Source organism: Hyaena hyaena, unplaced genomic scaffold, assembly GCF_003009895.1.
Source record: "Hyaena hyaena isolate Hyena2069 unplaced genomic scaffold, ASM300989v1 scaffold_352, whole genome shotgun sequence".
Lineage (NCBI taxonomy): Eukaryota > Metazoa > Chordata > Mammalia > Carnivora > Hyaenidae > Hyaena > Hyaena hyaena.
Genome location: NW_024080984.1, coordinates 266,795 through 288,227, shown reverse-complemented (window position 1 = coordinate 288,227; position 21,433 = coordinate 266,795). Strand labels below are relative to the sequence as shown.

General features: G+C 34.3%; 1 protein-coding gene across 3 annotated transcripts in view; it reads left to right on the top strand.

The window, feature by feature from the left end:
- ZDHHC17 (zinc finger DHHC-type palmitoyltransferase 17) overlaps positions 1 to 21,433 on the top strand; it is an 86,681-nt gene that overhangs the window by 27,030 nt on the left and 38,218 nt on the right. For all 3 annotated transcript variants that reach the window (XM_039249924.1, XM_039249925.1, XM_039249923.1), the window contains 5 exons: positions 3,445 to 3,567; positions 11,800 to 11,877; positions 12,473 to 12,617; positions 17,530 to 17,594; positions 18,248 to 18,410. In XM_039249924.1, the coding sequence (XP_039105855.1) occupies positions 3,445 to 3,567; positions 11,800 to 11,877; positions 12,473 to 12,617; positions 17,530 to 17,594; positions 18,248 to 18,410 (574 nt within the window). The remainder of the gene's footprint in view (positions 1 to 3,444; positions 3,568 to 11,799; positions 11,878 to 12,472; positions 12,618 to 17,529; positions 17,595 to 18,247; positions 18,411 to 21,433) is intronic.

Here is a 21,433-nt window from a genome sequence, read left to right as displayed (position 1 = left end):
TTTTAGTATTACAAACATTGCATCAATGAATATCCAGCTATTGCCAAATTGATTTCCAAAGTGGCTTTGCCAATTTGTACTTGAATCTGCAGTAATGAGTTCTTCTTTGACCACTTCTTGCCAAATCCTAGTTTTGTTACACTAATAATTGTCATTTTAATGGTTGTGAAATATTTTTCTGTTTTGATTGACCTTTCTCTGATAACAAATAATGTTGAATATATTTCCTATGTTTATTAGCCATTTGGATTTCTTGCTGTGTGAACTGACATGTTAAATCTTTTATCCATTGTGAGTTCTTATGTCTTTTTAGTAATTGATTTGTAAAAGCTCTTTTATATATTTTGATATGGGAGTGCACAAGAAGTTAGTGGGATATATGTCACCTTAGTGCCCTTCAGAGTCCTATTTTGCTGCTCTCCTAGCCCCTTCATGCCTCCCAGTCATGCAGCTCATCATTCAGTACTCCTCTCCAATGTGTCTAAACCTCAGGTTTTTTTTCTGCAACACTGTGGTCGAACTTCTCCTCTGGAAACCTGGACTTCCACAAGGCTTTCTCATTATGGTGTGGGAGGTTGTCTAACACAGTGTTCAGGGTTCCCAGACCATTGCCAAGAAGGACTGTAGCAAGATCAAGGGCCACTGCAGGGTCATTGTTTGGCCACTGAGGTCTGTATGCCTATTACCCAGCACGTGGGTGGAAGAGACTTCTCATCTCCCTTCTTGTGTGGTACTGGATCCCACAACTCCTGCAGACGCACTTCTGTCCACAAACAGATGCCAAATTATTGTTGTTGGAAGGGGGACAAAACGATGGATGTCTTATACTACTCTAATGCTGACGTCAGTCTGGTCCATTTCATCTTGTATAATATATATTGTTTTAATCATTTCTTAGTCTTTGCAGTTAACTTAGCTATTTTTGGTCTTTTACTCTTACAAATGAATTTTATTTCTTTTCTTTTTTTTAATGTTTATTTTTGAGAGTGAGGGGAGGGAGACATAGAGTGAAAGGAGGGAAGGGACAGAGAGAGGGAGACACAGAATCTGAAGCAGGCTCCATGCTCTGAGCAATGTGCGGTCTGAACTTACTGACCGCGAGATCATGACCTGAGCTAAAGTTGGACACTTAACTGATTGAGCCACCCAGACGCCTCCACAAATGAAGTTTAGGTGCTACTTGAGAAATTCATGAGATACTCATTTGGAATTTTAATCAGAATTTCATTGAATCTGTAGATTAATATGGGGGAAATTGGTGTATATATTTGTCCTAAGTATTATTTATAGTGAGAGCAGTATAATTAAATATACTTTCTCATTATTATTTTAGATGATTTAACATTTCATATCATAATGATATGGAAATCTGATTCTAAATATATTTTACTTAGATACTTTGGGGTTTTTTTGGCTGAAGAAAGATAACCTCACAAGGATACATAATTCCCTGATGAAAGAATTATAGTCTATGCTACATTTACTAAGTCACAGTAATTATTTTTCAGTATTATTCACTAAGCAAATATTTTACTGAATTTTAACTAAAATACCCATTTTTTAATGACAGTTACTGCAATTGATTCAGGTTCTGACATTTTTATAATTACTATAAATGTGTTTATACATGTTAGAAAATTATGTCAAAAAATTTTAGCACATCCACATGAGAAAGCTTTGATAGGCAATATATTTAGATCTTTCAGAAACTATGTTAGGTAATGATGCAAACATCGTCAACCATACAGTTTTTAAAAACTATTCTCTTTATAGCAAGTTTTCTCCTAAAGTAGAAGTAGTTATTTCCTCACTGTGTCTAAAATACCCTTTTGCCTTAAAGGGGAACAGACCAAATACCCTTATCCATTTTAAGAATATATGGTTGATAGTACAGTGTGCACTCATTTGCTGACACTACCCCTCTCAGCCCCCGTCCCCCCTAAAGCCAGTAAATTTGAAATACTTTTCTTTTTTGTTAGAGGGAAAATGCAGTTCACTTCTTTGTATGGTTAAGAAGATTTTTGGGGCACCTGGTTGGCTCAGTCAGAGGAATGTGAGACTCATGATCTCTGAGTTGTGAGTTTGAGCCCCACATTGGGTATAGCAATTACATACATACATACATATATACATAAACTAAAAAAAAAAGATTTTCATGATGACTTATCTCAGTTAAAGTAGTTAAATTGTGAGGTAGATTCTGCTCTTTAAGGTAACGTGTCTAGTTCATTTAACTAAGCACATGTAGGCAGTTTTCTGTAAAGAACATAGAACTTAAGGTACCATTATCATCTCCTCTGAATTGTGAAACTCTTGCTCGTCCCTTTGGTTGATTACCTTGTGCACATGTACATATACAGTACAGAGCCAGTGAGGGAAGTAGTGTGAAGCCTCTGTTAAATATTAGTGAAGCTTAATTAGTTACCTATGGCATGAATATAGGTAGACATTTTAATATTTGCTTCTAGTGTCCCATTATTGTGCCACCCTTCCCCCACCCTCTCCCTGTGGTATGCCTTCCCCATTTTGGAGACCACTCTAATTAAGAAATTACTAGTATAGTCAAAGCTCATTTAAATTTGTTTTTGTGCCTCATATTTCCAAGGATGTGATATTTTGTTCAGAATAAAGCTGGTGGTTGTTGAGGCTCCATGGTGGATTCTTGGTGGTTTATTATACTGGTCTTTCCATTTTTGCTTATGTTTGAAATTTTTCATAATAAAAAGTTCAAAAACTTTATGTAGCCAAACTGTTCAAAAGCTGAAAGGGAGGGTAGGATCAGGCTCTCTGCAAGTGCTTATCTTCTTTACCAAATAAAAACATCTTTCCTAGCGCCCCCCCCCCCCCCCCCCCCCCCCCCCCCCCCCCCCCAGTGTATTTTGTCTTATGTCTCAGTGGCTTGAACTCACAGGACTCTTTCCCTATCCACCCTACTTCCTGTCCCCACAAGGCCTCTTTTATTTGCCTTAAGGAATATCAAAGCTAAAAAAGATTTGTAAACAGAATCTTGAGGCTTCTGAAATATCCTTTCTTCTTTTTGTTCTTCTAAATCATTGATACTTTTCGTTACTGCTTTTTTGTGATTTAATGTTTTATAATATAATTGTATTTTATAAGCAGCCTTAAGTGTTTTCTGGAAAAAGAGGTGACATTAATAAAAACACGCAATCACTAGACATTTTATTTCTGGTATCCTTTTCTCTTCTGACTAATGAGATACTGTATTAATGCTTCTAGATGAACATTTAAAACTGAAAATTTTGCTAACTGGATTAGGAAAAACTGTTGGAATATTGATATTTTTAAAGCAAGATTTTACATTGAGAAATCTATTTTAATTTCCAGGTATCAGAATGGAGCATTATTTTCTTCTGGGAATGTTACTTTCAACTTTATATTTTTTGTGACATAGTAATAACAGTATCATATTTTCTTCTTTTCAAGATACGGAATATATGAACGCTGCCGAGAATTGGTGGAAGCAGGTTATGATGTACGGCAACCAGACAAAGAAAATGTTACACTCCTCCATTGGGCTGCCATCAATAACAGGATAGATTTAGTCAAGTATGTGTTTTCTGTATTTTAAAGTCATTATTTATTATAAAGTTATTCTAAATGATTCTAAAAATGAGTAATTCCTAAAGTTCATTGCTTTTACTTTTTTATTTTTTTTAATGTTTATTTTGAGAGAGAATGTGAGTGAGTGCAAGCGGGGAGGGGCAGTGAGAGAAGGACAGAGAGAGAATCCCAAGCAGACTCCTCTGATGTCAGCATGGATCCCGGCACAAGGCTTGAACTCATGAATCATGACCTGAGCCGAAATCAAGAGTCAGATGCTTACTTAACAAACTGAGCCACTCTGGCGCCCCCATTGCTTTTAAAATGTAAATTCTATGTACCTTTTTTTCCTGGAAAAAAAAAATAGTTTTTAACATATGTTGAATGCTTATTTATACAAGTTACTGTACTGAGTGCCTTTTCATGTGATTTCCTTTAATCTTAACCCTATGTGAAAACTAACAATTATCACTGTTGTCCTGATGTGGAAACTGAAGCGTAGAAATAGGTTAAATATGTTACCAATGACATGCAGCTAATAAAAGTTGGAATCAGGATTTCAACAATGTAACTTGCAGCTCACATTCTAAGTGTGAATGCTTTGTGAACAAGCTACAAAAGAAAAGAGGGGTCACAAAGATAAAAGGTAATTATAATCTAATTTAACTATTCATGCCAACATAAGCGATGAACATTTACTAAGTGAAAATGATTTATAACTTACTGCTAATCTGCTTGTTTAGTTTTAATAAGAGGTAGTTAGATAAGCAAGAGGGTAACAGAAAGTCTTTCTGGTGAATCTGGTTTAGTAGTCTCTGACAATTTAGACATAAGTTCCTTAGATAAAGACATGAATCTGAAATGACCAGTTGCAGATGTGCTGTAATGTACAACACACAGATTAGAGGCAAATAGGACATTAATACCAGGTAAAGGAATTTTCCATTTTGAGTCTGAAAGAAAGGATAAGCAAGTAATAATAAAAGCATTGAACTTGAATGTCTTTCTTCCAGAGAGCATATCTCCATTTTATTTGTTCTTTTTATATTCTTGTATATCTCATTTTCCCTCTGCCTTCAATATGGGTCTCATGATGTCTGATTCTGTTTTTGTTTGTCAGAAAATGTTTTTATTTCATCTTCATTTGTGAAGGAAATTTTCAGATGTATAGAAATCTAGGTTGGCAGTTTTTGTTTTATTTTTGTGTTTTACTTATTGAAAATATCATTCCACTATTTTCTGGCTTCTGTTACTATTGAGAAATCAGGCTAACTATTGTGCTCCTGAGGGCTTTTTTCACACCCCCTTGGCTGCTTTTAAGATTGTTCTCTTTGTTTTTGGTCTTTTGCAGTTTCATGATGATCTAACTAGGTGTGGATTTCTTTTTATTTACCCTGAATGACATTGCAGTGAATTCTTGATACTTTGGATTGAAGTTTTCATCAGTTCTATAAAAATCCCAGCTATTAACATGGCAATGAGAAAAAATGAAATCTGGCCATGTGTAGCAACATGGATGGACCTTGAGGGTGTTATGCTGAGTGAAATAAGTCAGGCAGAGAAGGACAAATATCATATGTTTGCACGTATAGGAGGATTAGGAGGAACTTAACAGAGGACCAAGGGGGAGAAGAAGGGGGGAAAGGGTGGGGGAAAGGGAGAGAGGCAAACCATGAGAGACTCTTGAATGCTGACAAAAACTGAGGACTGATAGATGTGGGGGGGAGGAGGGATGGGCATGGAGGAGGACACTTGTGGTGATGAGCACTGAGTGTTATGTGGAAACTAATTTGACAATAAACTATTTGTAAAAAAAAAAAAAAAAAAAAAATCCCAGCTATTATATCTTCAAATATTGCTTCTATCTCGTTCTTTTTTTGCTCTCCTTCTGGAACTCCAGTTAAACATATGTGTGACCTTTTCATTGTATGCTCTGTGTCTCGTCCCTTCTCTTCTGTGTGTACTGTCCTTTGGTGTGCATCATTCTGGAAACTTCTTACTTACCTTCCATCCAGTTCATTTATTCTCTATGTATAATTTGCTGTTAAATCTTATTCAGTGTGTTCCTAATTTTGTTTATTTTTCCGTTCTAACATTTTTGTCATTTTTTAAACCTGTATTACTAAAATCATTTGTGGCTAAAATTTTCAATCTTGTATGCTTGAGCATAGTGAATACAGTTATTTTATAACCTATGAGAAGATGGCATTTGTAGTTTGTGTGGGTGTGTATCTGTTACTGTTGTTTCTTCATGTGCCTGATTGCCTTTAAATATGTACTACACATTGTGTTTGAGAAATTATTTGTTGAATAATTTGAGACCTAAAATGAGATTTCCATTTGTTTCTGCTAGGCGCACCTTTAATTAATTTTAAGGCTTTAGATTCTCTGGGTCACCCAGGTGGCTAAAGACAAGCTAGAGCCTGGTTTATTTCTGGTTCATAATTATTGCTACAGTGCAGCTTTTTGGGGTCCCAGCCCTTTTTTTGTTTTGCTTTTGTCTGCTTAGCTTGCTTCTTGGCCAACTCTTCTGCATCAGCAAAGTGTCTTCAGGGCAGATGGCGCCCAAGTAGTTTTCTAACTTCTCCGGATTTTAACCCTTTCCTGAATTTTGTCCTGGTTAATGCTCTTAATCTTGTTAGGTTTTACTCTTTAGGAAATGTTTCTTATATTTCATTGAACTTTTTTAGTTTAATGGGAGGGTTGATTCAAATTATCTAGCCTTCTAAACCTCTGTTTGTTTTTTTAGTTAATGTTATTTAAATCAAAGTAGTGTATAAACAATTTGAAAACTCAAATAATACTTAAAGGCTTATAGTGGGAAGTAGCAATCCCTCCCCACCACCTGGGTCCTATGGCCCAGAAGTAACTGTTTTCAGTACTTGAGCTGTTTCTTTCAGTATTTACTCTTCATTTTATTTATTTATGTTGCTACTTTTATCTAGAAAGTTATTTTCTTTACAAGAATGACAGCAAGCACTTTTTCTGTTTTTTTCATTTAAACAGCTGTCCAATGTTTATTTATATGGATTTAGTGTACTTAATGATTTTCCTGTTGATGGATGTTTAGATTGATTTTGGTGTTTTTACCATCACAACCAGTGTTCTAATTGATAACCTTGGTCACATATCATTTTGCTTATTTTTATATATATCTATAATATTTACAGGAGTAGAGATTAATTTTGAATTTTTTAATGTTTATTTATTTATTTTGAGAGAGACAGGGAGAGACTGCGTGCAGGGGAGGAGCAGAGAGAGAGAGAATCCCAAGCAGGTTCTGTGCTGTCACTTGCAGAGTCCTACATGGGGCTTGATCTCATGACCCTGAGATCATGACCTGAGCTGAAATCAAGGGTCAGACGTTTAACCAACTGAGCTACCCAGGTGCCCCAGATTTTGAATTTTAATAAGTATTGCCCACTTTTATGCTGTTATTTCTTGATTTGTCAATTGTTGTATTTTTACTTTCTGTTTTAGGATAACTAGATGTCCTAAATCTCCTTACCACTAATCATTCTTCTATCCTCTAATTTAGTTTTAGTTAAGTCACTATGCATAGTATAAGTTGTGAGAATGTAAATTCTCACTGCTAAGCCCAGAAGTGTTCTATGATCATCTGTTCTTTCCTTGTAGGATTTTGATTTTTGTCTGAAATAGCAGTTATTTCATTTTTTTTCATTTGTTTAATTTTCTGTATATTGTAACTAATCCTTCCCTTACTGTTAGAACCATAAAACCCCTCTATCTGCCAGCAGTATCATCTTATATATCTGTTCCATTTTTGGAGTTGGGAGGGGGAGGAATCATTCCCAGAATTCTCCATTTTCCTGCTCCAACCCAGTTATTTGCTCTTTAGAACTAATATACAGCCATTATCTTGAGACTTGTTTTGTCATTATTCTGGGGACTCCCTTTGCTCCAGTGTTGGTCTCAGTTTCCTGTATCTCTGAGTTTTTGTCTCTTGGGTTGTTCCCTGATCTTCGTAGAACACAGTTTCTGATAGCTTTCTGAGAGAGACAGCACTTGGGAGGTAAATGATTTAAAGTTATAATTATTTCTGCCCTTACACCTTACTGGATGTTGGCTGAGCATGGACTTACAGATTAAAAGCAGTTTTCTCAGAATTTTGAAGCATTACTTTATCATTTTCTTAATTCATATGTTACAATTGAGATTCTGTTGGTCAAAAAAATTCACATTTGTCTTGTGTGTAAAAATAAAGTCTGAAGTGAGAAATACAGACAAAAAGTCTTGATGCTGCCTGCCTTACAAGTGTCCCAAGCCACTTGTGGGTTAGTGAAGTTATAGAATAAAGAATATAGAATAAAAGAATATAGAATAAAAATACATACTTGCAGAGTGGGTTAATAATTAGTATCTGTGTGTATTATATCTTCAGGTGAGTAAACTTAATTTTTTACAGTGCAAGCTACTTTCCTAAAACAAACATGGTGAGTGAAGGCAGTTTTTGATAACAACTGATATTTATAGCCTCAAAATTACTTTTTACTACTGATCTGGAATTACACCCCCACTTAAAAACTAAAGCATAACCCTACTACAACAAATAGCATGAACATCATATTTGCATAGGGTCCTCATACACCTAGGTCTTAAGGAAGTGGCTTGTGGTCAAGTGGGTTTGTATTGCATCTTGGGGAATTCATTGCTTTTATAGTAAGAGCAGGCTTAGCTCTTTGTTCCAGAGGGAGACATTACTTTATCTCTCAAGGTTGATGGATACAAACACAACTCTGAGAAATGACCTGTGTAGAAGTGGTCAGGGCCTTGAATTCTTCATTTATACCTAGCGAGACATACGGGAACGTGAGAGACCCATGGAGAGGTGTCTCTTTTTTTTAAAGTTTTTTTTTTTTGTTTGTTTATTTTTGAAAGAGAGACAGAGTGTGAACAGGAGGGGGGCAGAGAGAGAGGGAGACACAGAATCTGAAGCAGGCTCCCTGCTCCAGGCTGTCAGCACAGAGTCTGCTGCGGGACTTGAACTCACAAACCATGAGATCACGACCTGATCCGAAGTCAGACGTTTAACCGACTGAGCCACCCAGGTGCCCCAGAAATGTCTTTTTTAACAGTTATTTTCCATCAGGAATTCCATCTGTTAAAGGAATTTATCTACAAAGTAGTCGAGTCACTTTCATGATAATAAGGAATAAATTAAGTATAGTGTGGAAAGGAGGAGATCTTTAGTTTAGATTGTTTACAGTTCCAGTGTTTTCAAGTAAAAGTCTTTATAAACTGTTTCTCAGCTTTTACCCTAATGTAACAAAATAGAAAGGATTAGCTCAAGCCCTTGTGTTCAGCAGTCTCTTGTTACCTTAAGATTCATGTTAAGAATAATAATAATATTTGTAAATAATACTTGATTATTAGAGATAATCAAGTAAATAATACTTGATTTCAGGTCAAAGCTTTATTAAAGAATATGGAGCTTTATTAAAAAATATAGAGTTTATCATTTTTTGAGAATACATCGTATGGGTGGCTTATTCTTCTTCCCTGGGAAACGTACTTTTTTTTCTTTGTCCTTGACTTTGTGGAAGTTCACATTACTGTGCATTTTATTTACTTACTTATTTACTTATGCCTTTATATCCAGTTTATGGCCATTAAGTGGCCACTTTTAATCTGGAAACTTGCCTTTTTGGTTTAGGGAGGTGTTCTTGCATGGTGCCCTTAAGAGTGCCTTTCATTCTCCCCCCCCCCCCCTCGGAACTTTTATTTGTCAGGTACCGGAACCATCCAGATTGGTTTCTTGTTCTTATCATTATCCCAGATACTTTTTATCTCCCAGTATAGCCATTGTACTTTGGGGAGATTCTTAATTTATATAATTTATCTTCTAATCCTTTCTTTGAATTTCTACTTTTATCTATTGCATTTTCAATTTGCAAGCATTTTTTTCTTGATCTCTGTCTCCCCCTCCCCCTTTTAAAAAATATTTTGTTCTTAATATCATGAGTATATTCTCCTATTTTTGGAGGACATTAATTGCAATTTTTGTTTTGTTTTTAAAATTTTTCTTCTCTACATGTTAACTGTTTGTTTTAGGCTTCTCTTTATTTGGTCTCCTTCCATATTTGCAACTTTCCTCAATTATCTGATCATATTTGGAAGAGACATAACAAAGCTGAACTTAGATCACAACAGGACCCTCTCAAATGTCCGTTTCTAGGAGTTTTTTCCTGGAGTTGTTCAGTGTCTCTTAGAGAAGAATCTTCTAATCTCTTTGTAAGGAGGAGCTGAGTATCTTTTTGCCAGCTGACTGAGCAAGGAAAGGGGTATTATTACAGTAATTTTAAAATTTTGAGGAGCCACATTTTGAGGTTCAGCATTGCAGTGTACAAAGAAATACTTGTCTAGCACTGTCAGCTGCTTGATTGTTTCTGTCCATGTCACTAAAATTCCTGTCTGTGATGTTAAATACTTAACTTTCAATGAGAATATAAGTTACAAAACAACAGTGTTTCCAGCAATTTAACTTTCAACCAGTGTTTTCATTTATAGTCTAGCTTCTTTACATTTTACAGAGGCAACAGTTACCTTTAATCCCTTAGTCTTCTAGGGTTTTATAACATACTCTGGATTGCTTCTCGTTGGTGTCCCCTCTGGAGACATTTGAGTTTTAGCCCTTTACATTCCATCTTTCAAATACTTGTTAATATGTCTTGTTCATTGATGGTCCCATCTCAAAACCTAGGGATCATTAATTAATACCTGCAGGAACATTCCTTGATAATCTTGTAGTATGCAGGAGGCTTGAGTTTAAAAATAAGAATTAAATGATCTTCTCAGAATTTTGTAGTTTTGAACTAGGGTCTTATAGCTATAAAGAATAACACGTTGTTGGTAAAATAATAAAAATTTTATTTCTGGGGAGAAAAAGAAGAACATGTTATAAAAATTTGGTACTTCTCTTCCAGTAGCTTACAATGAAAAGGCAATAGAAAAAAAAAAAAAAGAAAGAAAGAAAGAAAAGGCAATAGAAGTTATTCTTCTTTAGCATGCAGAAAAAAACAGTTGTACTGTAGAACCAGTCTGGGAATCACTCATTGCCATAGCCCTAGCAAGCATTTGAAATGTAAGTAAGAATTATAACTCTCAGGAACAAATGTATTGACTCTAGAGAATGTAATAAAATTGCCTTAAAAACATCCCAGCTCTTATCAAAGTTGTTCTTTGGCCAGGCTATACTTCTCTTTGGGCTCAGAAAATCATTTTCAATTATGATAGAGTTGAAACTTAAGAAACAGTTTAGGAATAGTTAAATGTTGGTGTTCAGACTAATAATGTCTGATATTTTGAACTGGAAATATTTTAGTCTGGAAATATTTTGTAAAGTTACTTTAAACTATTTGAGAAGATACGGTGGAGTCCCAACTCCTTTATTGCTTAAGGGTTTAAAAACTCCAGTTTAACAAATACATAAAGCAATAGATTTCTGAATCAAACATACAAGTATATTAAATGTTTAAAACTGTGTACACTAAAAGTGAATGCGTTAGTGATCTAAAGCAGTAATTAGAACAGTTTAAGAATCTCAATAATACACACACATCAAGCATTTGACATCAAAGGCGTGAAATCATTTATATACAAGGTTCATCATAGTGATCAGTTCAAAGTAAGCATTATGATAAGCAGCTAAGTCCTGTTCATTTCTGAGGATATCAAGATGTTATGATGTTACTATATTAAGCAAAGAGATTGCTTTTTTTTTTTTTAAAGCAACATACCTTTAAAGGCATAACATGGCATTGTAAAGAACCTTTATGTTATAATTTATAAAATTCTTGCACGTAAATTGTTTGATTTAATCTACAGTAATTTTGTGAGGAAAGTAAAGCTCTAAAAGCTGAGCCTCTACCGATGGTGGACTAAGTGGCCTGTTATACACCTTTTCTGTCTACTGTTTCTCTCTGATCCAAGCCTTTATGGTTCTCTGACTGCCTTCTTTTTTATATAGTTGTTATTTGGTATTGCTTTTCTTTTTTGTGACTTTAAAAAAATTATTTTCCTTTTGCTTCTAGAACAAAAGAGTGATGTTTGATATAAATTCTTAAATATATTTTTTAAAGATCACAGAAGATTGTTTATCATAAAGACATAAACTAGTATGAGATCTACAATGGAAAACATTTTTTCTTTGTTTTTTTACATGATTTCTTAAAATTGAACATGAAAGTTGTCTAAATTATTTAAAATTTTGTCTTATAGATACTATATTTCGAAAGGTGCTATTGTGGATCAACTTGGAGGAGACCTAAATTCAACTCCATTGCACTGGGCCACAAGGTTTAAATTTGCTTCTGGATTATCTTTTTCCTTTGATTTCTTTATTAGTCTATATAACTAAACAATTTTTCTTTTTTTAATGATATGCTAAAATGAATGGGAGAACTTAAAGTAATAGTTAATATCAACAGTATACTAACATATTGCTGTATAGTGTTACCTGCATTGGCAGCAGTTTATTGTCCCAAAATGTCTTTAGGGAATTCACCATGCTGATGTTAATCCAGTTAGTTTAAGACTGTGTTAAACTTCGGGTTTGTAAATGTAGTTTTAGGCAGCCTGTGTATATTTACAGTTAAAGAAGTTGCCTAGTTCATGGGACAATTAAGATCACATTTGAATAGGATTAACAGAATATAGTAACTATTTATTACATATTTAAAGAAGTTATGAGTATCTCTAAAATTTAAAAGACTTATTTGAGACTTTAAAACCTTAAAATCCTAAGTATTCATGATATATGCCTATTTTAAAAAAACATTTAAAAAATTTGTATAATCTTTTCCACCATTACCCTATTTAAAAAAAGATCTTTCCAGGAGGTCCTGTTTGAAATAACTTTATATGTTTAAGTGTTTATTCTTTTATGTTTTAGACAAGGCCATCTATCTATGGTTGTGCAACTAATGAAATATGGTGCAGATCCTTCATTAATTGATGGAGAAGGATGTAGCTGTATTCATCTGGCTGCTCAGTTTGGACATACCTCAATTGTTGCTTATCTCATAGCAAAAGGACAGGTAAAAAAAAATCACAGTGGTGTGAATTTTAATCAGATGTACTTCATGGTTTAAATATCTAATAACAACCTGGTGATATTTTAATTAGTACTTTCTGATGGATGAGAATAAATATATAGTTAGTTTGATATTGAGGTAGTAAATGTAGTTGAGTTGAAAATTAGAAAGATAATTAATAACCAAGTAATGATCCATTAAATAGCATTTTTTATTTCTGAGAATGATAGAGATGAATCTCAGAAAGTAAGAAAATTTAAGTGTCTATTTTTTCCCTTAATTACATCTTTTGAATATGGAATCCTCTGAATTCATTTAAAATTTTTTGAACACTTTACTGGTTATTTTCTCTATTAAGTACCTCTCAAAGAGGGGGATAAATTGTTTAGGATCAGTTTCTTGGTTTCTGCTATATAAAATAATGTTGCTTCCTACATATCAGAAAACTTAAGTGGTTCTTCCTGATTTTCTGAGTGTGTACTGACTATAATCACATTAAATAGGTACCAGTTTGTATATGCCATGTTTTTGTGATAAATACATTTCATTAAAATTAAAGTTGCTCCGTTTTTCTTTTATATATTTTCCCCGGTTATACTTAAACATAGTTTTATAGCTAAGGATCTCATCGTAAAGAGTAAGACAAATGATTTTATTTCAATGCTATTAACATTTATTTTAAATTTAAATTTTTATGCAGATTTGAAATTTGAATAGTATTTATTTTATTAATTCTTTTACGATATTTGTTGTTGGCAGTGCCAAGCAATGACTCTTGTGTGTTGTGCATTGTAGCTTCAGGAAAGAGGCATAGACCAGCTAATTGCTGGAAGGGGCAGTGTTTCTATTATGGTGTTAACAGACTACCCCCCAAAATCTAACGGTTTTAGAACAATATCAAGTATGCCTTGGGTTGACTGGTCTTGGCTTGGTGGTTCTTTACCTTGTGATAATGGGTGGGGCTACAGTCGTCTGGGGACTTAACTGGGATGGAGGATGGCTCACTCACATACCTTGTGCTTCATAGGAATCGCTGAAAGGCTGCATTCAGTTGGAATGCTGAGATGGCTAGTCCGCTTTCTTTTTCATGCAGTCTCAGAACTCCTTCTCCATAGTATCCTCCACGTAGTCTTTCTGGCAGGGCAACTAGGCTTATGTGGTGGGAGGTCCCAAAAGAACAGTAGCAGCCCTCTGCCTTTTTTAAGTCTTACGTCTTGAACTGACACAGCAAGTTCTGCTTCATTCTGTCAGTTAAAGCAAGTAACAGTTCCAGTCTATGTTCATTGTAGGGACTCGTGGATGTGAATACCAGCAGGTGAGGTTTGTTGGGGGTCGCCTTTGGATACCAGCTGCCACAAGAGATTACTTTTGTTCTCCCAGAGTTTCTTCTAGGCTGGGGTTTGGAGCAGCAAATGGTGCTGTAACACATGATACTGTTGTTAGTGGCCTTTTATTTTGCAGGTATAAATTTACATTCACTTTTTTTCCTTTCAGTTTTTAACTGGGTAGGAAAAGTGATTTAAGATTTTTTAGTGTTTTTGTTTATTGATTTTGGGTTTTGGACATTTCGGTAATCTTTTTAACTTTGGCATAGGATATTGGTGATAAAATTCTAGGGGCAGGGATTTCTACCTCTAACAGTACCTTTTTTATAATAAATGCATGATGATAATAAATGGCAATATGTTTTCTTTTTCATGAGTAAATTTTTTGTTGCTACAAAAGTAACACACTTACTGTAAAATATTTAAACATAAGAGCAGAGTATGACTTAGAAAAATGAAACCCCACCTCTTCCTTTACCCCCGCCCCAAACTGAGATCATTTTAACTGTTTACTGTATATTTTTCCAGAGTTTTTTCCATGCATATACTAATTATAAAAGAAAGCTCCTGTAGTGTTTATTACATCATACTTTGAATGGGGTCCAAAGTCCTTCTCTGGCCTACAGAGCCATGTGTGGTCTGGTCTGAATTACCTCTCCAGCCCATCTTTTGTCCTCTCCCCTCACTCAGTCTGCTTTGACATACCAGTCTCTGTTTCTTGAGCAGCTCTGACATACTGCTGTCTTAGTGCCTTCGTGATTGATCTTACCTTCTGCTTGGTAAATCCTTTCCTTAGATAGTCACACAGTTTTCTGTTTTATTTCAGTCAGATGTTTGCTCAAATTTTATTAGTTTTGATTAGTTCCCCATTATAAGTAATAATAAAATTACTATATTTTCATTTTTTCTTTCTCTTCCCTTTCACTGACTTTAGTCTATAATACTGTTTTTCTTAGTGTTAACTTTGTTCTGATATCAATACATCTCCATTACTTGATTTTTTTTTTCTTTTTAGCTATAAGTAATATCCTCTGACTCATAGCAATTACATATTATGCACTTCTCATACTTTATTTTCAACCTTCTTTTTCTATTGTTTTTCCTCTGTTTTTTTTGTTAATTGTATCAGTTTTACATTATTAGGGCATATAACATTTCCGTTTAGTTTGTCATTCTGTTCCTCACGTTTGTTTCATTTTAGCTCTATACTGTTAAAATATATTTAGTGCTCACTACCAATTCTTTTGGATGATTTTCAGGAGAAAAGGGAAAATGCTAAGTTATGGAGCCCTGTTGATCATGGAATTCCCATAAGCTTTTGATCTGGGCTTGTTAATTCTTCCTAATAGAGAATACCCATACGTCCAGGCTGAACTTGGAAAAGAAGTACCAAGTTTTAAATCCCGATCCAAAGAAAGAAAAGGTTGAATTTCATTTTTCTTTTAGTACTCTAGAGATGTGGCGTTATTTTATATTTTTAATTTCACTTATTGATTTTTTTTAATACTATCACTTTTTAAAAAGGATATGAGAAGACAGCTAAGAAGGAAGAAGAAACTAAAACAAGAATTTACATGTCTGTTTTCATTGGACATCAAATTTAGTTGAGCTATCTTGAATATGACAGTGAAAGAAGTAAAATAAGATACAGTGCTTGACTCATATAAAAAACAAGGAAACTTATCATTTCTGAGAAGATTTTCTTAAAGATTGAAAAAAATCAATGTGTATATTGGAAGTATCGAGTGAGGTTACATAAGAAGTTCCCATCCACAGTTAACATAAATCCAGAAATGGATTTATAATGGATAAGGCATAATACTTGATTACAGTATTCACTATGAGGGACAAAACTAATGATGATGACAAAACCAAGGATCTGTCTAGTTTGTCTAATATACTGGTTCTCAGCATTTTTTCTGCTTAAGTATCCTTGAAAATATTCACATTTGAAACATATTCCCTCAGTATCACTGGCTCCCAGAGAATTGCTGCATAGAGTTTTAAAGTGTTTTGCAGTATATTCACTGTGACTCTGTCCTCTCTGCACTGATGGGTATACTAGATAACACAACTTGGATTACAGCTGCTGCTTTTATTTAATCCAGGAATGGGCGATGGGGAAAGGAAGAAGAGGAAACTTAAGATCTCTTGAACGTCTGTTATGTTCTAGGCTATGGAGTAGGTGCTTTACAACACAGTATTCCATTTAATCATCACAGGGTTCTTATGAAGCCATTATTTATTCATGTTTTTAAATGAGGAAGCTGAATCTCAGAGAATTAAAGTAATTTTGCCATCTTCGAGCTATTAAATGGTGGCACTAAGAATTCAAAGCTGTGTCTATCTAATCCTAAAGCCTATGCCTTTCCCAAACAAATAGGGAGATAAACATGTCTTTTCACCTCACAAATGGTTTTTGATCATTTACTCTGCTGGGCACTGAAAATACAAAGATGAATTTAATAATAATTTTAATCCTCAAAGAACTCCTGTTCTAGCTAATGAGACAGATGCCTCAGGCATATAGGATAATTAGTCCAGGTTGGAGTTAGGAGAGATAATTTTAGAGAAGTGAAACTGATAGAATCCCTGATACATCAGGTTGTCTTGAAAGGAGATTTAGGTAACTAGGGAAGAGTTTTGGTTGAATAAATGGTAGTTTTAATTCTAATTTGTTAAAAAACTAAGCAAATGAGGGGGAAAGTACCATGAGGAAAGCAAAAAGTTGGATAGGAGAAGTAAAATCACAATTTTGCTGGGAGGAGTATTCATATACATTTGTAATAATGTAAATATCAAATATTTATAGAACCAAAAATGCAGTAGATCTCTTGAAAGAATAGAAAGTTGCATATTTGTGATGAGGCAGGAAGAGTAAAGAGAAATTCTCATTTTGCATACTGAAGAGTCTCAGAAGATAATGCTTAAAGCTGAACAATCAAAAAGTAGTAGTTCAGGCATCTTATTTTAAGATGTGGAGGGTAAATACCAAAATAATGAGCTGAAAGAGGTGAAAATTGTGAGGAAGAAGGCAAAGAACTGCTTTATCACCACAAACTTTGCAAAGTTATTTGACTCTAAATATGTACGTGCATAACAATAAAATAAAAAGCAAACAGACTTTTTTCTAGTTTATTGAAAAGATAGGTCTTTTTATTCTGTTTTTGAAATGCCTAGAAATAAACAGGGTTTCATTATTCCTTATCATGAATTAGTATAAATAAGTTTTTTGGACACTTAAATCATTTAATTTCTCCTTTGTGGATGAAAGATGGAGAGTAGGTCAAGATCTTTAAATGCAAAACATTGAAAGGCCGATTTAAGCATCTGAAAAAAAAATCTATAAATGTATGCTAATTAAATACATATTTGATGTATAGTCAATTATATATTTATATGCCCATTAATTAAAATATTTAGTGATAATAGGTGGTTTTATTTTAAAGTTAGAAAAAAATTTCATAAATCACTCTTGATTGAGGAGTGCTATTGGCTTTTCCTGTGATACATAACTTAGAATTTTCAAGTAAGTTTGATAGGAACTTGGAAATTTTTACTGTCTGACTTTTTTCTTTTTATTCTATTAGGATGTAGATATGATGGATCAGAATGGAATGACACCTTTAATGTGGGCAGCTTATAGAACACATAGGTATGTAACCATCATAAAATATTTATTCAGATCATTGTCAGCATAATAAAATGTAAAATAAATGACGGGAAAAGGCAGTTAATGTTCTGTTTGCTAATATTTAAGATTCTTATGAGTACATAGTATATGACAATTACCTTTTGAAATGTTTGAATCTTTGTGCTTACCTTGACCTTGGTAATTATGGTATCCTTAATCTTCCACTTTTAGCAGTTTTTAAGAATGAAAGATTCATTAAGATTTTTAAAGATTTTAAAAACATTTTTTTCACATTACTTGTATATTGATAAGTTTGGTATATTAATTACTAAGCAGCCTGAAAACATTTTTGGAACAATCCAGATTTAAATTTAAAAATTTAATTGTTTAATTATATAGGTATTAATGGCATTAATCCCTAATGAAAAACAAAAGATGTCAGGACTACGTATGCCCTCTCTTGGAACGATAATTACTTTATGTAGGTGTTGCATCTATTTAATCCTTCATATTAGAATATTGTCTCATTACTGATTATAAGGTTGAGTACAGGTTAGAATAGAGGTGTTCCAAGGTGGGATGCAAATGCAACCACGATCAGGTTAGTGTCTGTAATGATTTCTATAATTGAAATTAGGGTTGTTGTTGTTGTGTTTTTTTTTTTTCCTTTTCAGTGTGGATCCAACTAGATTGCTTTTAACATTCAATGTTTCAGTTAACCTTGGTGACAAGTATCATAAAAACACTGCTCTGCATTGGGCAGTACTAGCAGGGAATACCACAGTCATTAGTCTTCTTCTGGAAGCTGGGGCTAATGTTGATGCCCAGAATATCAAGGTAAAAATATCCTGTATTGATTATGCTATGTGAAATGTTATTAAGATCTTAATTCGTCAATAAAAAAGTAGATTTTTTTCCAGACTGTCAAAGATGGAAGAAATGTCTTATTTAAGATGTCACACCGTTTGCTTCCATACGAGAATTTGTTTTTGCAAGACTGGTTTATTTACTTTCGTGTTGTAATATTGAAATAATTTTGATGGCCTTTTCATTAGTGAATTACTACTGACTTTTGAAAATTAAATTATATAACCCATATCTTAATAGGTGAAAGGAATAGTTTTCTGGTTTCTTTAAGAAGCCCAGTACAAAGAATCACATGTTTATAGTTAAACAACATTATGCATAATGACTTCTAGTGATTCTTTGACTTGTTATCTTATTTTAAAGACCTTTACATATTTTCTAATTGTAAATACCTTTCCCACAGATATTTGGACTAATCCAGAAAAGTATACAAGATTATCTAAGAGCAAAACACAGTTAATTAACATTTACATTCTGAACATTTAGAAATTTGCAGACATTTCATGAGTCGTTGAAAGACAGTTCTGTTGATAGTCTTAAATTTTGGTTAACCATTCTCATTTTTAAAGCTTCAGGATCCACCATGTCTTTCGGCACCACTCTTTCTATGAAATGACTTTAAACTTTGAAACATCATCTTTCAATAATGTCAATTCATGAATAACTTTGTGGCCTTTGACAAATGTTGTTTAATTTTGACAATTAAGCATAATACTTTTGGAGTCATATCTCTTAAATTTCTAAGGGATATGTGCTAATTATAAATTTGAAAGAGATTTGAGCCACACAATAATCTGAAATGACAATCAAAAAGTAGGTTATCTCCTGCTGGATCAGGGCATCTGTTTATGTTCCAGTGAATAGTTCTTTCTGTCTTCAATTACTCTGAGGTTAAACTGCTAAAATAATACCGTTTAGACTAGCTATAATGGAGCCTAATTTACTTAAAATTTTAACCAATTTTTAAAAATGAGTTTAATTAAAATATTTAGTTAAAAGTAAATACTAAGTGTCTTATTGGAAACTATAAGAACTTGAGAAAAATTTTCTTTCTTTCTTTTTTAAATTTCAAGTCTTTCTGTCTTTACCCAAAGTGATCAGAATGGCCAGATATCTGCCAATAAAATATGGAAAGAGGAAAGTCAGCATTCCATAGGGCCTGACACATGATGTATACTCTTTTTTTTTTTTTTTTTTTTTTTTTTTAAATATTTTTATTTATTTCTAGGAGAGAGAGAGACAGCGTGAGCAGGGGAGGGTCAGAGAGAGAGGAAGATACAGACTCTGAAATAGGCTCCAGGCTCTGAGCGGGCAGTCAGCACAGAGCCCGACGCGGGGCTCGAACCCACGAACCGTGAGATCATGACCTAAGCGAAAGTCAGACGCTTAACCGACTAAGCCACCCAGGCGCCCCAGTATACTCTTTTTTTTAACAGGCTGTAGTCTTGAGCTTTATCTCTAAGCTAGTTTTCCTGATACTCTATTACTTCCTGCCACTTCTGAAATTATAGAGAGAAAACTTTGCTTTTTCAGATGTTTGGTTTTTTTTTTTTAAAGTCTATGTATTTTGTAAAAGAGAGTGCCAGTGGGATAGGGGCGGGGGGGGGGGGTGGAAGGAGAGGGAAGGAGAGGGAGAGGAATAGGGAGAGAGAATCTCAAGCACTGTATGCTGTGAACACAGAGCCCAACGTGGGGCTTGATCTCACAAACCATGCTATCAGACCTGAACTGAAACCAAGAGTTTGATGCTTAACCAACTGAGCTACCCAGGTGCCCCCCCAAATGTTCTTAAATAAGAAGCTCAGAAATGTTTTTAACACGATGATTAGTAAATTGGGCTGACCTCAAGGCCTAAAGGATAAGAAAGGAAGAGTTTGACTAAGGCTGACTAATATCCCCATAAGAAAAAAATTCATGAGTTTACCTTATGTTTATATCTGTATTGCTGTACAGCATTATTTCTCTTCTGCTTAGTACTGGACAGCCTTCCTTCCTTCCTCCTTCCCTCCCTCCCTCACTTCCACCTCTCCTCCCTTCATCCCTTCATTTATGTTTGTTTATTTTGAGAAAGAGAGAGAACACACAGAGGAGGGGCAGAGACAGAGGAAGGACGAGAGAATCCCACGCAGGCTTTGTGCTGTCAATGCAGAGCTTGATGTGGGGCTCATGAACTGCGAGATTATGACCTGAGCCAAAGTCAAGTCTCTCATGCTCAAGCGACTAAGAAACCCAGGCACTCCCTGGAGAGCCATTCTTAAAGTGATCATGCCCCAGGAATATATTTCAAAATATTTCCTGTAACATTATTAAAAAGATAGAACCAATGTCACTAAGGCAATATTGAGTCTCATTGACTCTGCCAAGAGCCTATTGAAATTACAATAATATTAAAAATTGTGATAACATGACATTCTGGAATTTGAAACTAGTAGTATATATTTTTAGACCATTTAAAAGTATCTTTCTTATCTATATAGCCTTTTGGATAACTTCACTTGGATCATGATTTTTAAGTTGAAGTGTGGCTTGTAAACTTAATGTATTCTGAAATAAATAGTGAGCCCTTGCACGTCACAGTAACTATTGCATAAACTTTTTCTTAAGGATGAGATTATTTATATTTTTGAAACAGCAAACTCAAGTGAGCGGGGGCCAGAGAGAGAGGGAGAGAGAATCCCATGAGGGGCAGAGAGAAAGGGAGAGTATAAAGCCTGAAGCGGGACTCAGGCTCACCAGATTGAACTCATGAACCATGAGATCATGACCTGAGCTGAAGTTGGATGCTTAGCTGACAGAGCCACCCAGGCGCCCCAAACATGTCATAAACTTTTATTAGACTTAGTAAAAGAAATCTAATGAATTTTAACAGAAAGGTAATGGTAAGAGAGATATTTGAAATGATTTAAATAGTTTGAACCTTATAATTTTAATGTTTTGTAGGTTTAGACACATGAATTACTTGGTAATTAGGATAAACTTGAATGTAGCTTTCT